Source organism: Ailuropoda melanoleuca, chromosome 13 (assembly GCF_002007445.2).
Source record: "Ailuropoda melanoleuca isolate Jingjing chromosome 13, ASM200744v2, whole genome shotgun sequence".
Lineage (NCBI taxonomy): Eukaryota > Metazoa > Chordata > Mammalia > Carnivora > Ursidae > Ailuropoda > Ailuropoda melanoleuca.
Genome location: NC_048230.1, coordinates 10655188 through 10678520, shown reverse-complemented (window position 1 = coordinate 10678520; position 23333 = coordinate 10655188). Strand labels below are relative to the sequence as shown.

At 40.9% G+C, this 23333-nt stretch overlaps 1 protein-coding gene across 1 annotated transcript in view; it reads left to right on the top strand.

Annotated features, from left to right (window-relative positions):
* AATF (apoptosis antagonizing transcription factor) overlaps positions 1-23333 on the top strand; it is a 98397-nt gene that overhangs the window by 67901 nt on the left and 7163 nt on the right. The window contains exon 11 of the mRNA XM_011231911.3: positions 8018-8089. Within this exon, the coding sequence (XP_011230213.1) occupies positions 8018-8089 (72 nt within the window). The remainder of the gene's footprint in view (positions 1-8017; positions 8090-23333) is intronic.

Here is a 23333-nt window from a genome sequence, read left to right as displayed (position 1 = left end):
CGCCCAGCCTGGAGCCTGATGCGGCCCTCGATCTCATGACCCTGAGACCACGACCTGAGCTGAAATCAAGAGTTGGATGCCCAACTGACCGAGCCACCCAGGTGCCCTGAATTTTTCTTAGTGTTAAAAAGCGATGTCTATGGAACAATATGACAGTTTTACTTTGGATGCTTCTTTAGACTAGGATTATATTGGTCCATTTTCATGAGGCCATGCATGTACACACTATGCTAAGAAGATACAAATGAAGGATTCCAGAGAATGTTAACTATGTGCTTAGATGAGAAATACAATTTTTTTTTAAGATTTTATTTTATTTATTTATTTATTTATTTTTATTTTTTTTTTTTTAAGATTTTATTTTATTTATGTGACAGAGAGACAGCCAGTGAGAGAGGGAACACAGCAGGGGAGAGGGAGAGGAAGAAGCAGGCTCCCAGCTGAGGAGCCCGATGTGGGACTCGATCCCAGAACGCCAGGATCACGCCCTGAGCTGAAGGCAGTCGCCTTAACGACTGCGCTACCCAGGCGCCCCTAAGATTTTATTTTTAAGCAATCTCTTCACCCAACACGGGGTTCAAACTACAAGCCCGAGGTCAAGAGTCACACACTCCACCCACTGAGCCAGCCAGGTGCCCAGAGAAATAAAATTTTTATGAGAAAACCGATTTCTGACTATAGGAAAACCCTCAGTCTTGTGTGTGTGTATGTATGGTATACAGATAGATAATATTTTATTATATGTCTGTTACATAATATCATTTGCACAAAGCCTCCATGTCAAAGAAACTACTTATAATTGAGGTGCACAGGAAAAAAAATTCTTTAACTCATTATGTTAGGACAGTTTAGACAGATAGCTAATTCCACATGCTTATTAGACTGCCTGTCATTGAATTCCCTTTAGACATATGTGGATCTGTCTCATATTTAAGTGACTTCAGAGAAGCAGATTTCACTACTTTATTATTAACCTGTTTTTGTTTTTAATAAACTCACCAGGAAATATGTATTTCTAACTTTGCAGAAGTGTAAAGCAGCTTTTCACCATCTTTTTATTCAAAGTCACTTTCTTAAATCTCAGATTAAACTGTTATGATTTGCTTAACTTTTTTCACATTTGGAATTTTCAAGTCTTCATACTTCTCCAGATTTGTTTTTAGTGGGATGGTTAAGAGCATAGACTTAAGAGCCAAACTTACTCTTTAATGTTGAGATCAGATTTTTCTCCAGTGCTGTGCCTTTAAAATTGTAGCTTTACGAGACTATGAATGTACTCTAGAGAGAGGAGCCTGGAATCCGGGGAGTCTTGGGTTCACATTCTGGCTCTGTCTGGCTGTATGATTTTGGTTGTCCTTTTATCTCTGTAGCTCACTTTTCTCATTTACTAAGTAGCAATAATAATCCCTGCTTTATAGATTTGGTTTGAAGATTAAAGTGACATGTAAATGTCCTGTATATAGTAAGCATTCAAAAGTGTTAATTTCCTTGGTTTCTCTTATGTTTACCTGTTGCTATTGCTGTTGCAAATATACCATCTTCAAAAGAATTGAGAGAGGAGAATATCCCTTTTCTATATTATTGTTAGGGCAAGTAGCTATATGTGTGTGCCCCTTGAGGGCAAGAATTGTGCTCCCTTATTCTTTATGACAATTCCAATCTTTCATTAATCAGCCAGATGATGTTTTTGGGTGATTATGTCATTAAAATTAACACGCTCACCAGGTAGGGAGAAATGGCTATAACCTTAAACATAACACAGAGTAAGAAACCTGGGTGAGTGTTGGGAAAGTGAGTACTTTTCTAGCATGGCAAATAACTTAGGAGAACATGAGTCTGTTCTTTCCCAAATCAAAATACACTATCATGGTTATTATTTATTAAGTTGAAAGGAAAAAAACAGGAGTTTGTTTTAATAGCAAGTGTTTTTCTTATATTAATTTACTAAGCTAACCTCAATAAACTGTTCCTTAGAGGTATGGTCACTGCAAATATATACACCTGGTTTTGTAGCATTTTGATAGTGATTTAGATTCACATCTGCCCATATATCCAGAGACATTTAAAGTCTTATTCTGGCAACAGGCAAGTGAGAGACAGACATTCTATTTATTTTATTTATTTGTTTATTTATTTTTAAAGATTTTATTTATTTATTTGACAGAGAGAGAGACAGCCAGCGAGAGAGGGAACACAAGCAGGGGGAGTGGGAGAGGAAGAAGCAGGCTCCCAGTAGAGGAGCCTGATGTGGGGCTCGATCCCAGAACGTGGGGATCACACCCTGAGCCAAAGGCAGACGCTTAATGACTGAGCCACCCAAGCGCCCCCAGACATTCTATTTAAATGGGGCTAAACATTAAAATGTAAGACGTGGTTAATTAAAGTTAAAAAAGGAGGGGCACCTGGGTGGCTTTGTCAGTTGAGCTTCCGACTCTTGATTTTGGCTGGGGTTATGATCTTGTAGGTTGTGGGATTGGGCCCCGAGTCAGGCTCCCTGGTCAGAGGGGAGTCTGCTTGGGATTCTCCCCCTCTGCCCCTCCTCCCTGCTCATTCTCTCTCTCTCTCTCTCTCTCTCTCTCTCATTCTCTCTCTCATAAATAAATAATTTTTTTTTTCCCCCAATAAAAAAGGATTCCTTCTGAAGTTCTAGGAACTGTATTAGGTTCCAGGTAAGACCCATTCTGCCCTTGAGGAGTATGTCCAGGAGAAGATGGCATTGGGGTGCCTGGGTGGCTCAGTTGGTTAAGTGTTGTCTGACTCTTGGTTTTGGCTCAGGTCATGATCTCAGGGTCGTAAGATCAGACCCCCACGTTGGACTGCACACTGGGCGTGGATCTTGCTGAAGATTCTCTCTCCCTTCCCTCTGCAACCCCCTCCCCGCTCCCCCATGTGCTCTCTTTCTCTTAAAAAAAAAAAAAGAGAAAGAGAGAAAAGCCAACAAGCAGTAAGACCAGACAGTGATGGTGTGCGGGAAGTGCGGTGCTGGAGGTCCTCCTGGTGTCGGGGTCACCTGATTGCCCTTGGGGGAGTGCAGGCTGCTCAGGAAGACTTAGACTAAGACGCCATCCACACTTCGCACTGAGCAGACCAGGAGAGTCAGCCTAGCAAAAGGCCAAAGAGAATAATATTTGCCAAAACACAGACTTGAGAGTGTACATGGCCATTTTGGGAACTGTAATTTAATTTGTTTTGGCAGAAAATTCACGTAAATATGGGGGAATGGCAGGAGATGAGGCTGTATGAGTAGGTGAGTGCTAGGTCATGGCCATGCTAAGAATTTGGACTTTATTCTGTAGACTGTAGTGAGTCGTTGAAAAACAAAGGAATACTGAGGAACTGTCATAGAATGAAGGGGACTAAGGAGATATCGCAGGTAGGTACAATTTGGGTCCTAGATTGGATCCTGGAAAAAAAAAAAAAAAGAACACTAGGTAAAAATCGGTGGAAATTGAAAGCTGTGTAATTTGGATAGTAGTATTGTACCAGAGTTAATTTCCTGATTTTGATAATTGCATTATATTTACATAAATTGTTAACTCTAGAGGAAGCTGGGCAAGGGTATGCATGAACTCTCTCTACTATGTGTGCAGTCATTCTACAAGTCTAAAATTACTATAAATTAATTATTGAATTAAAAAGTTTGGGGCCGGGTTGCCTGGGTGGCTTAGTCAGTTGAGTGTCTGACTCTTGATTTTGGCTCAGGTCATGGTCTCAGGGTTGTGAGATGGAGCCCCATGTAGGTTGTGCGCTGGGCGTGGAGCCTGCCTGGGGTTCTCCCTCTCTCTCCCTCCCCGTCATGTCCCCCACCAAAAAAAGTTTAGGGCTCCACACCGGGCTTGGAGCCTACTTTAAAAAAAAAAAGTTTTTAAGAAAGGTCCTATGTTTTGCATTCTTTTGCAGTTTTGTCATCCATATTCACCAGGCTTTCCTGCGACCAGGAATGTGAGGGATGTGGTCAGAATCAGAGAATGATCTTTATTAATAGCAACAGTGATAACATTTATAAAACTCTGCTAAGCAGTTTACATGCAGAGAGAACAAAAACCACAGACTCTGGAGCTTACCTGTCCAGGTTTGAAGCTTACTCTTCTGTTTACCTGCCTGGAGACCTTGGGCAAGTTAGTTTACATCTGCGGTTCAGTTTCCTCACCTGTGAAACGCATATATGCATAAAAGTCACATCTCGGAGGGTTGGTATCACATTAGATGCAGTAATTCCTGTAAAGTGCTTTGAGAAGAGAAGTAACTCACAGCCCGTACAGAACTGGGAAGTCACCAGTAAGGATTTGAGCTAACTGGTCTGATTGCGGAGCCCATGCTTTGACCTGTGGCCTGTTTTGTTTCTCTGGGCAGGACTTACTGGCCTCTGCAGGCACCAGAATGACATATTGGATACATTAGCATTCTGCCCCGAAGGATTAAACAAGTAGCCAGGCTAGATGAAACTATTATAAATAACTTCCTTAAATGAGACCTCAAGAAGAGCTGGTAGGTATGGCAGTGGTCATCACCGATACTGGGTTCCACTAGTAAGCAGGTTCTGTTCTTTGTTTGTGGTAGAGTTGGAGAGAGAAGATTTCCAGAAATGTCATAGCAGAGACGAACATTAGTTAAATGATAGCAGGTTAATGGCAGCTTGTTGGATGCTAGAAAATAATTTATTTTTTTAAAAAAGGAATATTTGGGTTTGGGGAAATAATTGTAACTGTTGATTTATCAGTATTTTTACTCAGCATTATATTTAAGTAGATCTGATCTTGATTTAACCAGAATTCATAATGTAAGTGAATTAAATTCAGCCTTTTAGTAACAGGATATCTTACTGTGTTTGTCTGTTCTTCTGCAGCAAAATGACGTTTATCTTTTCTTAGTATGCTTGTTAAAAGGTGTTTTAATACTAAAACATGCATTCCTCCTCAGCAGCACTGAGATTAGATGAAATCTATTGCATTAAGTACACATTACTAAATTGTCTTTAATGTGATTACTTCTTAAAGTCTGTCTTTCGTCATGCTGTTAATAGTTATTGAATATATTGTATTAAAATTAGTAAAGGTATTCTGCAGATCAGCAACATCCAATAAAAATATGTATTACATATGTAATGTTAAATATTTTAGTGGCCACATTTCAAAAGTAAAAGGAATCAGGTGGACTTAATAATATATTTCACTTAAGGGCATCTGAATGGCTCAGATGGTCAAGCGTCTGCCTTTGGCTCAGGTCATGATCCCAGGGTCCTGGGATCGAGCCCCGCATCAGGAGCCCTGCTCAGTGGGGAGCCTGCTTCTCCCTCTACCCTTCCCCCCTGCTCATGATCTCTCTTTCACTCTCTCAAATAAAGTCTTTAAAAAATATTTCTTTTAACCCAATATATCAAAAATATTATTACCCAATATTTCAACAATTTATTATTTTAAAACTATTAATAGTATATTTTACATTCTTTTTTTAACCTGGAGTCTTCAAAATCTGGTGCACTTCTCATTTTGGCACATCTGCAGCAGTCAGACTAGCCATGGTTTCAAGGGCTCGTGTAACCACACGTGGCCAGTGACTGCTGAATCTGACAGTACAGCTGTGGAGTGGAGCTCGTAGTCTTTGTCCAGAGAGTGGATTAAACCACTCTTTGAATACAGCCAAGAAGAGTATTCCTTTTTTCAGATGGACACCAAAGTTTGGTGAAGTCTAAAGACATTAAAATGCATTTATTATTAATACTTAAGCTTTATACTTAAAAAAAAAGTTGTGTGAATATTTATATTCTCATACATCAACATAACCTTTGAGAGGGTATTTTGGTTCAGTCTTTTCAATTTTCAATATATGTACCTTTTGATTCACCAGCAATTTCACATTTCAGAATTTATCCCAAAGAAATATATGAACAAATATCCAATAATTTATGTATAAGAATTTTTTTTTAAGATTTTATTTATTTATTTGACAGAGAGAGAGAGAGCGAGAGAGGGAACACAAGCAGGGGAGTGGGAGAGGGAGAAGCAGGCTTCCAGCCAAGCAGGGAGCCCGATGGGGGGCTTGATCCTGGGACCCTGGGATCATGACCTGAGCAGAAGGCAGACGCTTAATGACTGAGCCACCCAGGCGCTCCTATGTATAAGAATCTTGACTTTAACACTGTTTAGTATGGTTTTTAAAGGGGAACAATCTATATAAATGCCCATTAATAGGAGTTTAAATAAATTATATTGACACAATGGAATATTCTGCAACTATGAAAAAGAATAGAATATGACATGGTTCAGTGGGAAAAAGTATCATGTAGAATATTAAGTATATTACAATCTCCCTTTTGTGTTAAAAATGTGTTAAGTTATATTGGTCTTAGATATGGAACATGCTACAGCCACACTTAACAGTTTTAGTTAGCAGGGATTATTTCTGGGGTATAGGACTACAGGAATCTTGTCAGTTTTCTACACATGTTTGTATTTGAATCATTTTTATAAGAATTATATATTACGTTCTATAATTAGGTAGCAGACATTTAAAAAAAACAACTATGCACAGAGATTTTGTTTTTGCATCTTAAGAAACGTGAACAATGGGAAGCAATATAAATGTTCAAAAATGTATTATAGTATTTCCACTCCTGGGAATTGTATACAGCTACCCAGATATTGTTATGGGACAGTGCTTACAATGCTAAGTGAAAAAAAGAGAATACAAAATTGTGTGTGTGTGTGTGTGTGTGTGTAACAGGATGACTACGAAAAACAGACATAACTAATCAAAATGTTAACAGCGCTCTGTAGGTGGAGGAACTATGCATTTTGTGTGTGTGCTTTCTTGTTTTTTTCCCATATTTTCTATAATGAATTTATAGTTTCCCTATTACTCTTGTAATGGGGAAAATCTCATCACTATTGTTACTGTAAAATTCATTTGTTAAAAAAAGAATGAAATTTGGGAGGCTTAGCTGTGGGTGGTACCATAGAGAATCAAATTACTCTATATGTGTAAAAATGTTTGTAATACTGTAAAGCTAATATTATGTACATGAAAATATTTTTGTTTGTGGATAGTATTCTGCCCAAGTAGAATTTTGTGGGTTTTTAAAAAGATTTTATTTATTTTTTAAGTAATTTCTATTCGCAGCATGGGGCTCAGACTTACGACCCGGAGATCAAGAGTCACATGACCTACCGACTGAGCCAGCCAGGCGTCCCCCAGTAGAGTTTTTTTGGTTAGAGTTTTATAACATGCATATTGTCAACAGCCTCTTCTAGTATAATGAACAGAAAGGGCTACCTCCTGTGAATTCTCTTTGGCATAATTTGGTCCGTATAAGGTCATATAGTTGTTCAGCTCCTTTCATCAGAGGATCTCAAAGCACTTTGTACAGAAATACCCTTTTTTTTTCTGTTGGTGAGAAATGGAAGTGATATCATTTAAATTTCTACTAACACCATGACTTGAAGATCTAAGGATCAAACTTGTTATGTACTCAGATGTACTCCTTCATTTAAAGATGGGTGAAATGAAAGATTGGATCTAGTGAATAGAGATGACGTGGAATTCTAGAAGCCTTTTCTGACTCAGAAAACCAGTGCTAATGAGCAATGGTGTGCAAGACATTGCATCTGGGTGTTGTACCAGTACTGTGCTTACTAGTAATGACACTGAAAAATGATTAAGATGTACTTAGAGGAGGAAAATGGGGTACTCAAGTCCTCCTTCTCGTTTATCTGGAGTAATGTTTAAGAGTTAGTATATTGCTCAAGGGCACAAGTGTGTCTCCTCTTTTTTGGAACTATGATGTAAATGTTGAACTGTTATTTACAATGTGCTGTGATGAGACTTTTCTCCTGTAATATTAAGGAGAAAGAGGGAAATACATTTGTGATTAGTGTGGCCTATGAATTGTTCTCCAGTCCACTCTGGAGTCAGATGCTCCTGTGACCAGTTCTGGAGTTTGTTAACTCATGGAATGTGTTTCCTTTTCTTGGTTAGTAGTTACTAATGTTGCTGCCTGTTTGTTTCCTGCTTTATTTAGGTTTCATGTCCTCAGCAAGCTACTGAGCTTCATGGCACCTATTGACCACACTACAATGAATGATGATGCCAGGTGAGTAATAGATTAATTATGTGTCTCAAATGGCTCCATGACAGCCTGATATTGACCTGTTCTACAGCCTGTCGCCCTCTCCATTTCTTCTTATCAGTTAACCATTTGTCATTGGCATCATAGCAAGGATCCTTGTCACATTTCTTCACCCCATAATTACTGTAGAACCAAACCAAAATTTCCATAAATATGAATGCTGCCTCTGGTGGTTTTTTTGTTTGTTTTTGCTGTTTTGGTTTTAACTTTAGCCACCTGCTTAGGATATCTAGGCTTTTCTCTAGGACAGAAAGGTGGGTCAGGACAGCACATGCACTTGCTTTACGTGGCTGGGGGGTTTTGTGTATATGCTCTCCTTTTTGAAATATCTCTAGAGACTGCTCTAGAGATGTGCGTTATGTTGTGTTTGTTCAGGCTGCCATTGAGGGGTTTTTTTTTTCTTTGTATTTTATAAAAGAAGTACATGTTCGTTTTATAAACAGAAACAAGATAGAAATGTATGCAAAAAATCTGTCCTCATAATATTACAATTAATAGATAGCCATTTTTTAAGGACTGATTCCTTCTATATTAGCTAGGATTCTACTACATTGTAATATTTTTATATTACTTATTTAGCCAGTTGCTTCTCTTTCATTTGTTTACCATTCATTTATTCATTTATATCAGTATGAACTCATGCTTTCCTATTTTATTCAATGAATTATAACCAATTACTGTCATTAATTTTTATTTGAAATTGTGCCACATTGATGGAAGCCCTTTCGAGCTAGCTTGTGTCCTTTTGGGATGACCCCATTCCTTGAGTATGTTCTTACTTTCTGGCACAACAGGGTGTTCTAGGCTTGTCTTACACTTTCCCTGTTCCAGCCCTGGAGTCAGTCTTTCTCTGAGGAGTTCTGATTCTTTTTTGTGGATTGTGGTATTTAGAAACCAAGATCTGGGGGCGTCTGGGTGGCACAGCGGTTAAGCGTCTGCCTTCGGCTCAGGGCGTGATCCCGGCATTATGGGATCGAGCCCCACATCAGGCTCCTCTGCTATGAGCCTGCTTCTTCCTCTCCCACTCCCCCTGCTTGTGTTCCCTCTCTCGCTGGCTGTCTCTATCTCTGTCGAATAAATAAAAATTAAAAAAAAAAATCTTTAGAAACCAAGATCTGTGTGCTAAGGGTGTTTGTTGTCACCGGGTTTCACTGTTCCCAGGCTCTCAGTGGAGGGAGCTAGGAAATGTGCGCATGTAAATATATACACATGCAGGAGAGAGCCACCTGTAGCATCTCTGAATGTTTCCTTTCAGTCTTTTTAAAAAAATTTTTCCTAAACATTCTATTTATGTATGTATGTATGTATTCTAATGTAATCTCTGTGCCCAACATGGGGCTTGAACTCATGACCGTGAGGTCAAGGGTCACGTGCTCCACTGACTGAGCCAGCCAGGCACCCCTCTTTTTGGTCTTTATGAGTTTCCTTTGAGAATGTTCTTGTTTTTTCTTTAGAATATAACTAAAATTATATTCTATTGTGAATTTTTTCTCTTGAATATTTTGTATACTGTGAACATTTTCATGTCAGTCACATTCAAAAATTTTGAATGACTATAATATTTTTATATTGCTTATTTAGTCATTCCCTAATTGTTGGACATTTAAATGATTTTTAATTGTAGTAAATAATGTTGTGATAGACATTTGTAAGCATAAATCTTTACCAAGCGAAATTATTGGTCCTAGGGTAAGCACATAAGGGTTTTGCCCGCTTTATATTTCAAAGTACACTTAACCTTTTTATTTGAGAATATTTCACTTGCTACATCAGATTTTCTGTCCTGGCCTAAAAAGTAGTAGATCTGCAAGTTGAGGTGAACACAGTAATTACTTTTTTTTTGTTTGCTTTTGTTCAGTACTTTGAGTATAAAAGAACTTATGGAGGGTCCTGAGTACATTTGTACTCAAAACTTTGTGACTTCACATCCTCTCCTGTGTTTTGCAAATGAATGCCTTTGTCTGGCTGGGGTTTTTTGTTTGTTTCCACTTATTTCTGGATCTACTCTGTTTTTTTGAAATTACAGAGTAAATTGAGTGCAACTTGGAATCCCTGTCAGGACAACATGGGAGATTATATCAACAGGAAAGGAAAGCTGGATGCTCAAAAACTAAAACAAACCCATTAAGGAAACATTATTACCCCAGCCATAAAGTGTGAAGCTCAGCATGATATTAGTGGCATCTTTTGAATACAGTATTACTACTAGATCATTTAGAAACAACTTTTCGTAGTTGGGATTTTTCTTGAATCACCTAATATCCCAGGGGCACTTAGTTTTCCTGAATCTTATTTATTCACTTATAATTTCTGAGGGTTGCTACCAAATGCTCGACAAAGATGATTTGAAAATCACTGTATTATTTAGGATTATGTTGGACTTGGTCTGCAAGAATCTTAAAACCTGCCTACAGAGGTGTAAGCAAATGAGTTTATTTTTTTGACAGAAAAATTTTAGGGGTAGCATGAAATTATTGGCAGTGGTTTTCCCTTCTCAGTGATATAAGGGCCAGCATCTCTTAGTCTTTCTCTTGTGGTCCCAAGATGGCGGCTGCAGTTGTAGCCATGAAACATGTTCACGGCAGGAAGAAGAAAGGAAAGAAGTGGTGTCAGATTTATCTGCTTTCTTTTATCAGAAAAGTAAAAGCTTCCCTGGAATCCCCTCCAAACGTCTTATATCTCATTAGTTAGAACTGTACTACCTGCTACTTCAGGTAGAGCAGGCAGGGGAGAAGGGGTTGGGAATGTTTGTTGGGTAATAGTCCTTCTGGCATTCAGTGTTTCTGGGGGAGAAAAGGCTGTCCCTTGTGGACTGATTGCTTATTATCAGCATTTTTCTCCAGCTCGTTTAGCCCACTTAACAAGGAATTTAATAAAAGTCTTGTAGCTGGAGAACTGAGCATGTGTTTTTGCCACAGTGCACTCTATTCCCATTGTGTTTCGTAAGAAGAGGCATTTATCCATATTACTGCTTGTGCTCCATAGTCTGAATAAGCCAGATTAACTGTGGGTAGAGGAACTGGGCATTAGCTCTCTCTGCTTCTAGTATCCAGATTCTCAGGGCAGAAGGAGGCAGTCATAGCTTGACCTATTTTGTTTTTCTTTAGGTAATACCATAACTGGTGACAATCTGGTACCATACCTTTTTGTCTTCTACTTTGTATACCACAAAATATCACTGAGGAATTGGAAACTTTCATAGTTGTTAAAATATCAATATCAGCGCATAATACTTTTCTTCAAATGAATAGTTTTGGGTTTGCTAAGTTACAGATCTGTCATTCTTGGTGTGCATGTATGAATAGAGAATTTTTTTAAGATTATGAGATGGAGAAGGACTTTGTAAGCATGATACCAAGGCCAGAAGCCAGAAGCCATAAGGAAAAATATTAATAGATCTGACTACCTGAAAGTCACATTGAAAAAGACATCGAAAACAAAGTGATAAGTAAATGACAGACTGGCAAGAAAAAGTTCAATATATGGCATTTTTCTTTACTATGTAAAATAGTACGTAAAGAATTTTTACAAGTCTCTAAGAATCCCAGTAAAAATAATGGACAAAGCATGTCAACAAGCAAACTTAGAAATCATTAAAAAAAAAAATCTCAGGGGCGCCTGGGTGGCACAGCGGTTAAGCGTCTGCCTTCGGCTCAGGGCGTGATCCCGGCGTTATGGGATCGAGCCCCACATCAGGCTCTTCTGCTATGAGCCTGCTTCTTCCTCTCCCACTCCCCCTGCTTGTGTTCCCTCTCTCGCTGGCTGTCTCTATCTCTGTCGAATAAATAAAAAAAAATAAAAAAATCTTTAAAAAAAAAAAAAAAATCTCAAATAGCTAAAAAACAAAGACTGTCAACCTCATTAATCAAAGAAATGCAAATTAAAATGAGATTTCATTTTTTCCCCTATTAAATTATAAAACATTAAAAGTTTGGTAACCTCCTGTGTTGATGGTGTGGAGAAACAGACGCTTCCTTGTACCATTGTTGGGAATGTAATTGGCAAAATGATTTTGGAGGGCTGTTTGGCAATGTGTGTCAGAATTTTAAATGTATACTTATCTGATGACCCAGAAAAATCTACCTCTAGGAATTGACCTAAGGAAGTATAGTGAGTCGGCAAATATATTCGTATTAAGAATCTTTACATTGTGTGTCAACTGTACTTAAGTAAAATAAGTAAGTAAATAAATATCATCTCATGGGTTTTGAGATTGAGCTTGAGGGATTCTCTCCCTCTGGCCCTCTCCTCCACTTTCTCCCCCCCTTTCTCTCTCTCTCAAATAAGTAAATCTTAAAAAACTATTTAAAAATAAATAAATAGGAAATACAGAACAAAACAGGAACCTTTGTTGCAACATGATTTATAATGGGGGAATAAACAACCTAAATGACCTTCAATAAGCAACTAGTTAAATCACAGTAAGATCATTCAATGGAATTGTAAACGGCTGTTAAAGGATGAAGTGACATTGTAAGTATTAACAATGTTCAGCTACAAAATACTATATTATAATCCACCTTTTGAGTAAATAGGTATGTATGATAGGAAAAAAAAAAGTGATACCTTTAAAAAAATTGATTATACTATCAAATTTCCAGGTTATTTTGTTAACTAGAAAAAGAAACCATGCTTGTAACATGATCCCCTTATGTTTTGAAAATAGAGATTAAACAGGCATATATGTACAGTTATGTATGTATATGTTACAGTGGTTAGGGAAGTGTCTAGGAAGACCACATATGCATCATAATATTGACACTGTTTACCTGTGGGGAAAGGAATGGCATGAAGGAAGGGCAGTGAGGGAAACTCAGTGTTTTGTTTTTTATGTTTCTGTTTTGATCCAGTCTTTTGCCGTGAGAATGTATTTGTAGAAGTTACATTAAAAAGAAAAGTTACATTAAAAAGTATGAATCTGAAATAATGGATATCAGACTCCACATACTGTTGCTGGGTGGAGGGAGTAGAAAACACATTTTACTTTCTAGTCTATGTATTTCCATAGTGTTCACAATTTTTCTACAGTAAGCTTATACTGCCTTTTATCAACAGAAAAAGAAAAGGACATTTTCAATTTGAAAATTATATATATAATATACAGAGGAAATGGGAAGGTGTTGATTATTTCTGTGTTGAAGTATGTGAATGAAAGATCTTTTCCTTATGGTTTCCACCGTAGGGACCGTATGGATAAAACTGGCTTTTTAGTACCTGACTAGGGTCTCTTCCCATTACCCTCTGCCCCCTTTTTAAATCATGGTAAAATACACATACATTTTGTAGCACTTTCGATTTCTTACTCCCAGAAGCAGCTCCACCTGTGGTTCCTACCTTAGCCAGGTCTGGAGAGAGAACCCTTTCTCTTTGTTCCTTGGTTCCAGTTTATTGTTCTACACATGGCTAAATTCCCCAATGCTTGGGTTTTTTGGAGGAGAAGCGGGACAGAATCTGAGTGCCATTTACTCGTTCTTGAATCCCCAGTTTGAGCTAAAATCATCCAATTTGAGCTAAAAAAAATTTGCGCTTGGTCAAATTGAATTGAAACTGGAACATAGTTCTCATTAAGGGAGAGGATAGAAGAGATCTTTAACACGGGTATTAAAATACCCTTAGCGGAGAGATAAGTGTTATCTTTAAAAGGATCTTTAAAAAGGCAATGGCATCTTCATTTTGTTTCTCCTGTGATGTGGTCTATGTAGTGTTATCTGTTTAGTTAATTTCTGCTGATACATATTCTTTTCTCATGCTAGGAATTTTCTTCAAGCGATCTTTTTTTTTTTTTTAAACCTTTTAAATGCGAAGTAGCCAGTTTGTGTCGCCCTGTTACCACATTTCCTTTTGGGGACATTTCTTTGTAGATAAACTTTGGGTACTAATTTAAATGCCTTTTATGTGGTTCCAGGTTGCCTGTGTTAGTGAAAGTCTCATGAAACCCCTGATACTCTTTACGTGCTGGGCCACTAGATCTTTACTGCATTAGGAGGCAGGCGGGTGGTTTCTGTTGCAGGCCCGCTGAACATCCCCAGTATTGAGAGAAAACCAAAGAAATGCCGCTTTGTCTGTGTGTTACATGTTTGCATGCAAGGAAGGAGATTACCAGGAGCCTAAAGGTGATCGCTGACTTTGCCAAGCCCTTGATACTCTTGGCGCGGGGCAGCCCAGCTCCAGAGCAACTGCCGTTTGCCCTTTGGAGTCATCTTTGCTAAGAGGGAAAGTATTGTGTGATACTGTAGAGACAGGGTTATCAGTGGGCTAAGGGAGAGAGAAGGCTGGGCAGGGGGGTTGCCTGTGTTTTTCAAAGACCCTCCGAGGCAGGATTTTTAAAGAAGTTAATTCTTCCTCATTTGTCGATGTAGGTCAGATATAAAATGCTGGTGTGACAAATAGGAGAAGCAAATTCTGGGCAAGACCTCGGAGACAGGTCAAGATATGTTCCAAACCGGTGGCCACCGCCTCAGATTTGGGAAGGAAATCCACATGCACCCAGCACTCCGTCTCGTGGCACACCCCTACCCAGAGCATTTTGGCTGTGGGCCCCGCGAGGGTCTGCGCGGCCACTGGCGGCCCGGTGCGCACCAAAGAAACGTCGTGTCCCGCTCGCTTGTGCTGCTGCTTCGGACAGCGGCTCTTATATAAATTCTGTTCGGGGACCGTCAGTTTCGAGGTTAGCTTATTGTATTTTCCTGAGAAGCTGTGTTTCTTATTACAAAAATGATAGCAGTATTAACACTTTATAGGTACCCTATTCCTTTGCAAAGAACTTAAATTCTCAGTAGAAACAGTAAGAATTTCCATGTTAGCCCCCAATTTTCTTCCCCGCAGTAAAGAACCACTTTTCCCACTCCTTCTGTGAAGCAGCTGGCGTTAAAAGAGAACAAAGAGAGGATCCTTTAATGATAACCACTAAACAGCAAGTACTTTATTGTTTTACATCTGGAGTTTGAGAAAGGAAATGTACAAAGGTAATCCAGCCTTGTAAAGTGCTTTGTCAACATCACTGCCGCATTGTTCTTGAGGTGCCCTGGTATAATAGAATTCATACAGGCGGTTTATCTTCGGCTCGCCGTTTTTGTGTGTGGGTCTGCACCCTAGACGTGGGCACATTCTGCCACTCTCCCAATGATGCTCTTTTCCCCATTTGATAACCCAGAGGTTACATAGGCCATTTTTTACTCCATTTGCCTACTTTACCCCTTTATTTAATAGAAATGTACACTGCATCATGGGGAAGTATTCTGGTAGTTTGCTTGGCATTTGAAAGCACATCAGCTAATAAGCCCAGAAGTACCCTCCACAGAGCATGTGTTGTTGGTTAAAAACTTGCAAGCGAGAATGGTTAAGATACAGATGCTTTCTCTGAGGCTTCTTATCTCCTAAAAAGACACAGGTTATTCTGACAGGTGAAACAAGTCCTGGCAAATATGCAACATTGATCTAATCAGCAGGAACGAGAGCAATATTTTCACTGGTGCTGCCTCCTACCAGCGTCATTAAAGGCTCCCATTACTCTTTTATTAGAGGTTCCCTCTCTTCCTTATCAGATTACAGAATGAACATAACTCACAGCAGTGATTTGATCTCTTGTTAAAGAGGATTACAGCTTTGCATTAACTCGGATTGACACAGTTTATAATTCGCTTGTTGATACTCAGGCGGGTGGCATCACATGTTTGACCCCCCAGCAGTGCTGAGGGGAAAGGACCCCCATATATCATCATTAAAGATGGCGTCCAGCACAGAGATAGGAGGCCTGGGGCCTTCCTCCTCCGGTGTTGTCAGAAAGGACAAAGGAAACATTCTCAAGTTCAAAGCTGAGAGGTGGGCCGGAGTTTTAAAACTGGATTGAAAACTGTGATTGTTTCTTCTGTTTTTCCTGATTTGCTGCTGTTCGGCCTTATACAGTTCTAGTGAATTTGCATTCTCAAATTGAAGCCTTGGTTCCAAGCAGGATGTAGAGTGATAAAAGCACATCTTCTAGAAAGAGATTGTAGATGTTGAACAGATAAATCTTTCCTCAGAATAGGGCTTCTTGACTATAGTTCTCATTCGGTTAAATTCCTATCATTTCTTCAAAGGATGTGAATCCTTTTTTCCCCCCAAAGGGATCTTTCACATTCTTTAAAGTGGTTATAAATGTTTCTCTTAAGAACTTACTGTTTTTAAGTTCTGGCATTTTATTATTACTATCTTTTAAAATATAATGTCTTATAATATTGTATTAATCACAGCTAAGTATCCTGCAGGTGGATAGGCAATAGCTAAATGTTTTTCACCTAATTCAGATTAAGTCCTACATTTCCCGCAATGATCGCTGGGCCAATGTTAGGTTGCTAAGATCTGTAGACCGTTTCTGATTGGCAATGAAATGCACAGAGTAATAACATCATATTCCACTTACTGAGCATTTACTATGTGCTAGACCCTGCATTAAGCCCTTCATGTACCTTTTCATTCAGTCCTTCGAAGAAACCACTGAAGTGGTTGACATTATCTGCCTTTTATGATAAGAATACTGAGGCATAGGGGTGCCTGGCTGGCTCAGCCAGTAGAGCGTGCGACTCTTGATCTTGGGATTGTGAGTTTGAGCCCCACATTGGGTGTGGAACCTACTTTAAAAAAAAAAAAAGAAGAAGGGGTATCTGGGTGGCTCAGTCGGTTTAGCATTTGCTTTTGGCTCAGGTCGTGATCCTGGGGCCCTGGGTTCAAGCCCCGAGTTGGGCTCCCCGATCAGCGGGGAGTCTGCTTCTCTCTCCTCCCTGCTTGTGCTCTCTGTCGCTGTCTCTGTCTCTCAAATAAATAAAATCTTTTAAAAAACAAAAAAGAACCCTGAGGCATAGAGCTATTAACTGGCCCAAGTTAAACAGCAAGTAGTAGTGGACCTGTCTGTGCATTTAGGAATGTGAATTCAAACCTGCTGCTGTTTCCAAGGCATCAGCAAGCTTTCAGAAATGTCTGGGAATGGCATGCCAGAGGGCAGCTGCTTCTCCCCATCCTCAGTATACATAGAAGAACTTTTCTCTCAATTAAACACTTTTTTGGGGGTGGGCGGGGGAGACTCTTTTGGATTAAAATGACTTTTTCTTTTCCTTTTTTTGTTTTAAAATAGAGGTGCTTTTTATACGGGGGGGGGGTGCCTAACACCTCATTCACATCTTAGTATGAATCACTGAATTTCCAGACCTGCTCTTATGCCCACACCATTCTTCTGGTTACAAAGACCCTGAACCTTATAATCAGCTTTGAAACCTCATTTAGAGTATCAGTCAGCTTGCCCTTACAGTTCCGCTTCTGCCATATTTGGGTGCCTGTCACCTACTTTCCTTAGAGGCGGTATCTTTTTTTCCCCCCTGTAATAAGAACAATACATGAGTATGGAAGAAAATTTGGAAAATACAGAAAAGACAGAAAAATTCATCTCTTATGTGCTATTGAGAGTTGACATTTATACTTTCATATGTTTTCTTTTTCTTTTTTTTTTTTTTAAAGATTTTATTTATTTATTTGACAGAGATAGAGACAGCCAGCGAGAGAGGGAACACAAGCAGGGGGAGTGGGAGAGGAAGAAGCAGGCTCTCAGAGGAGGAGCCTGATGTGGGGCTCGATCCCATAATGCTGGGATCACGCCCTGAGCCGAAGGCAGACGCTTTAACCGCTGTGCCACCCAGGCGCCCCACTTTCATTTGTTTTCTTACAGAATTTTTGTGTGTGTGTGTTTTATAAAGATATATTTATATATATGTTTGAATCCCCTTTTTTGGTGAACTTTATGTTATAAGCATTTTAACACCATTAAGTTTTTAAAAGACACTGTAATAAATTTGTAATATCCAGTTACGAAATATTGTTGGACATTTAGGTTGTTTCTGATTATTTTTATTTCTCTTTAAGTAATACTGCAGTGAACATATTTGTGCAGAAGTCTGTATTTTAAGTTTTGCTGTATCTTTAGAATAGATTCTTGGAAGACTAATTCTTGGGTCAAAGGCATAACTTTTGAATGATTCTTGATTGGTCCAACTAATTTACATGCCGCTGCTCCCTTGCCAGCTGAGGCGTGTCATTACACCTTTGGTCATATGAAGGGTTATGTTTCGAAAGTATTTTCAGTTTTGAAGTGCTAAAAGTTATTTTTTTGTAAGTTTATAACAAGTGACAGACACTTTACTGAACTACAGTGTACCAGACACTGAACTAAGTAATGTTTATTTTCTCATTTAATAGTAAACTTGAAGAGTCCGTGTATTTATTAATCATTCATATTTCTGCTTTATCCTTTAATTATTTTTCTTTTGGGTTTTAGTTTTTCTTTGCAATTTGTATGAATTCTATCTATTATGGTTATATACTATATTTCCTAATTTTTGCAGATTTTTTTTCCCATTTTGCTTGCCTGTTGTTACATTTCAGCAGTCTCTACTGTCTGTCTCTGTCTCTTTTTAAGTCAGACCTTTTTTTATACTTCCCGCATGGACTATTGCACCAGCAGTCTCTTAACCACCCAGTCTGATCTAATCAGCTCTGTGTGTCTCGCCAGATGAGACCTTGCTAGAATACCGCTTCGAGCATGTGTTCCTTGTTGCCTGTAGGATTGAACTTGTGCTCTCGACCCTGCCCCTCAAGGCCTTGCTCCCTTTCTCCCCTCATCACGTTGGGGTATGTACACCTTGTGCTGTCCCCAGAACACCCCCCCCCACTTCTTGCACTCCTGTGTTTCCATTCTGCTCACCTAACCCAGGGCATCTCCGCACCCCTTCCTCACCTTGGTTGGGATGTTCAGAGTCCTCAACCAACATGGCTTTTCTGGGGAGACTTATGAGTCCCCTTTCCACACTGAGCTGGGGCTCGCTTTTCCTTGAACCCCTACTTTATTTGTTCTTCTTTAATGCTATTTATTACAGCTCACAAAAGCACTTGATGGGGGTTTATCTTCTCGCTAAGAACGCTTAACTTATGGAGCGCATGGCTGGCTCAGTCGGAGAGCCTGGGACTCTTGATCTCAGGGTTGTGAGTTCGAGCTCCACGTTGGGTATAGAGATCACTTAAATAAATAAACTTTAGGAAAAAAGAACAAGAATGCTTAACTTGTAAGTCAAAGGTAGCATGCATATGTTTACTGTAATCTCGTATTTGGTTTTGTATCAGTTTTATGCTCATATATTTGGAAAATATGTTTTGCTTCTGGTTTTATCTTGCCTTATTGCATAACATTTTTGTAGCACAAGTATTATTTGCAAAACCATATGATGTCCTTTCCAAGTTGATGTCAGCCTCCCGAAGCTAGAGAACTAACACAGGAGGACGCCTGAGCGCGTTTTGCCCCCGCGCTCATGCGGCGCGACCCCAGAGGACACTTCCCTCGGTGGCTTCGTCTCCTTCTTTATGAAGCCAAAATAGTCCTTGCTCATGAGGGTCTTGAGAATGAAATGTTCTTTTAAATTTTTTGTTTCTGAGGAGGACTATTTTAAATGTAACCTGTACAATTATCTAAACAAAGAAAATGTATGTTTTCACATGGGTAGATATCATTGTCCCTTTGCCTGCAGCACAAACATAGCCATTTCTGTGCAAACTGAAAAAAGTTGGCTGTAGGTCTCCTGTCTGAAATGCTTTTAAAGGCTTTCAGCTTATAAGTCTATTTACAATTTGCTGGTAAGACTATTTTTGCAAACAGTCCTATAAGACAGATGAACAGAAGTTTTTGCCTCTTTTACCGAAATCTCCAAATTGTCTAACTCCTTTAATATCCTTTCCCCGGCTCCCCAGCACTTCGTCCCCATCTAGATCACATACCACATCCGCCCCCTGGCCGCGCCCCTGAGGAGCTGTGGGTTCCGTCTCCGAGCCAAAACGTGGCACTCGAGCACCATGTTCTTAGCTCTTGGCCATGTTGGAAGATCCCCGGAAATGAAGAGTCCAGCTCTGGGACTTATCATTCCCAACCCTTTACTTAGAGAGTTTTTGAGGTCATTTTTATGGAGGATGAACCTTGGGAAAAGATCTTTCAAGAACACTCTTGTATTTCTGTCACTTCCAAGAGCACACGCTATAAACTTTGTATCCTGTCTTGGCTGTGGGAACTACACTGGATTTGGTTCCTGGTGGCCCTCCTACAAATTATTAGTTACCGTGGAAATACGGAGAACATAGACAGGGCTCTGTGATGACCAGTTACAGCTTTAGGTCAGTTTTTTGGACTGCTTGCTGGATTTGTTTGATTTAAGAAGAAAACTGTGTGGAATGGATTCTGGATGTGCTTTAGCAAGGCGTAACAGTCCCTAGTTTACCTTTTGTTATTTTTAGTGTTGGTAGTAAGTGTCAAACCAAAAAAGGATATTTAGATAAAGGGCATTGCCTCATTGTATGTTGAGTTCAAGGTGCTGGAAAGCGCTGCATTTGTAGTGGGAAGCTATTACTAACTACCCTGGAAATGAGGTCTTGAATGAGCCATAACCACACCTTGTGTTTCATCCATTGTCTCCCTCTGGGGAGCAGAACACTTTATAAACATTAACTCTTTTACCCTCTGGGCACCTCCACTTAAAAGGTAAATAAGACTGAAGGCTCTTTCTTCTCCAATATAGATGAGGCCGCATCAGCCCAGTGAGGGAAATTACTTGATCAGAGGAAGGGGAGGCGTTTGTGGCCTGAGGTGTTCGGAGTCCCAGCAGTGGACCTGGACAGCGTGGTGGCCGCTGACACCCAGGAGACTGCCGCTCTGTGTGGCTCCCCTTTCCGCTTCTCAGCCTGGTGGGGGCTGGGCCTTTGTCTCACGTGGAATGTGAAATGCTGCAGAGACACGCGATTGTTCTTCAGTGCTTTGTGCTCCTTTATAAGAAAGAAGAAATCGATACACATTTTCTCCTACATGCACTTGGCAGCCCTCCGCCTCCTCGCCCACCGACCCAGTCCTACAGGGGAGGCACAGCTAGGCCCCCGAACAGACTCCAGCGGCTGCCAGGGGCGGAGGTGCAAACTCCTCGTTTTACACTTAGCCGTTGGGCTTTTTAAAACCCGCCTTCTAGCTGGCCAAGGTCATCAGATGGCTGGCTGCAGTGACTGGTCGGTGACCCAGGTTGGGGGAGATGCCCTGTTGCGGACACCCGGAGACCGCGGGGTCCCTGTCGCTACTCCTGGGGGGAGTTGACGTGGCAGATGTCTGGGACAAACCTTTTTCCCCAAATTTCCCATTGACAGGGAAGAGGAAGAAGTTCTTCGAAGGGTACTACTAAAAACCAAAAAAGATCGACAGAGGGAGGGCGGCCTCAGTGCATCAGTTTTCATTCTATCAGTTAATACAAGTGGACTGTCCAAGCCAGAGCTCTGTCTCAGGGTGTGTTTTATCAGAAAATGTGCTGTCAATACCTGGAACTCTGGAGCTTCCTGCTGATAAGCAACTAAGTGTGGGACTTGAGCGACAAAGAATGTGCTGCCATTATTAACAGATGGTAGTTGAGGTGACAGCCAGCGTAGCTTTGCAGGGCCCAGGGCACAGTGCCTAGGTGAGGGCATCGGACCCCGGTGGTGGAGATTGTTAGAGCTGAGAGCGTGGATGAGATTGGGGGGGAGGGCAGGGAAGAGGCAAGAGAGGAGGGCCAAGAACAGAAGCTAGGAGGAGGTCTCTACTCCTGGCCAGGAGGAATATGAAAAAGACAGGGAGGAGGAGCAAAGGACAACACAAGATCCTTGCACCCCAGTTGCACCGCAGGGCAGAGACTGTCAGGACTTAAGGGTCAGCAGCTCAGGAGCCTGGCCCCGAGGGCCTGCTGGTACCTTACGCCCCACCCTCAGGCCACGGCCACTGCAGGGTTGGTGCCTGGTGTTCGTGTGCCCTGTGGTCGCTGCTTTTGTTTGGAGTGGTCCTGGGCTTTCTTGTTAAACAAGCCCTCCAGCTGATTACCAGGAGTACTAGAAAGCCGTGCTGAAACTCTGGGTTGCCAGTAAAGACCTTCACTAATTTCCATGTGTTCTGACCCCCAAAAGTAGGAGTTAAACTGGAGCTGAGAGACGCAGCACAGGCCGCCCCCCAGGCCCTGGGTCACTAGGCGGCAGCAGCCTTGATAGGGACACAAATGTAACTCGCGTGTCAGTCTCCCCTTCAGTGCGGTTGGAGGAAGTGATTCACGTCTAAGCAGTGAAGCATCCCCGGGCTTTTAACAGGAGCTGTTAGAGGGGCTGCTGTTTGAACAAGGAGCTTCATCTTCCTGAAGCCAGCAGTCACAAAACCGTAAACACAACACCGGCCAACTCTATTGCCAGGATCGTGGGGGCCTGACGTTAATATTAAACATCTCCAGCAAGGCAGAGAGCTCTGCGGCCCAGCCACAGAATAAAAATAAATAAAAATAAAGAGAAAACCCTGCTAAAAGCGGTGAGATGATTTGTCGTCTTTCCTGAGCGAGGCCATTTGTCTTCTCTCGCATCAAATCTGTTATAAAACAGTCAAACTGTGAAAGTGGAAATCATCCCAGGAATATGGAATATTAATGCACAGGGAAGGAGGCCACATCCCTTTTGTCTGGAGTGCCCGTGTCGTCCCCCCACCCTTTGCCACCACTACCCTTTTTTTGCTAGTCCACCACGGTAAATTATTTTTCTTTAAAAGAATTTGAAAGACTCAGAGCTAGCGGTAGGGGTAACAGAAGTTTCAAGTATTTTTCTTCCTTTATTCAAGCGAAGTGAGTGTAGCTGACTTGAGAACCAGGAAGGAGCCCGAGTGAGGAACCAACCCTGTGTAGATTCCGCCCCCGTTCCGTCTCTCCCCGGCCCTCTTCCCTCTCCTTCCTTTCCCGAGCCTTTCAGTTCCTTTGTTTGGGCCCTCAACCTGCTTCTCTGAACATTTATAAATCTCTAGTCTGTCTGATCTTTAGGAGACAGGCCAGAGGCCACATGTCACCATCTGTAATTTAAAGCTGCAGGGCTAAAAGCATTTGCAGAGGTTTGAAGGACCTAGTTCTGACCTGACCAAAAGAGCGAATTGGAACAGACCTTCTAGAGTCTCCTTCAAGCACGGTGAGGATGGTGATGAGGGCAGACACACTAGGTAATTTATGGGCCAGTTTGCTGGGAGCCACACCACTGGCCGAGTCCTTAGAACCGCGTCGTGTACTGCCACCTCGTGGCGGACTTGGGCGGCTGCCGTTCGGCCCGCGGCTGCTTGGAGACTTCCCTTGTCTCCAGATTTAGGTAATTGTTGATGGATGTGGGC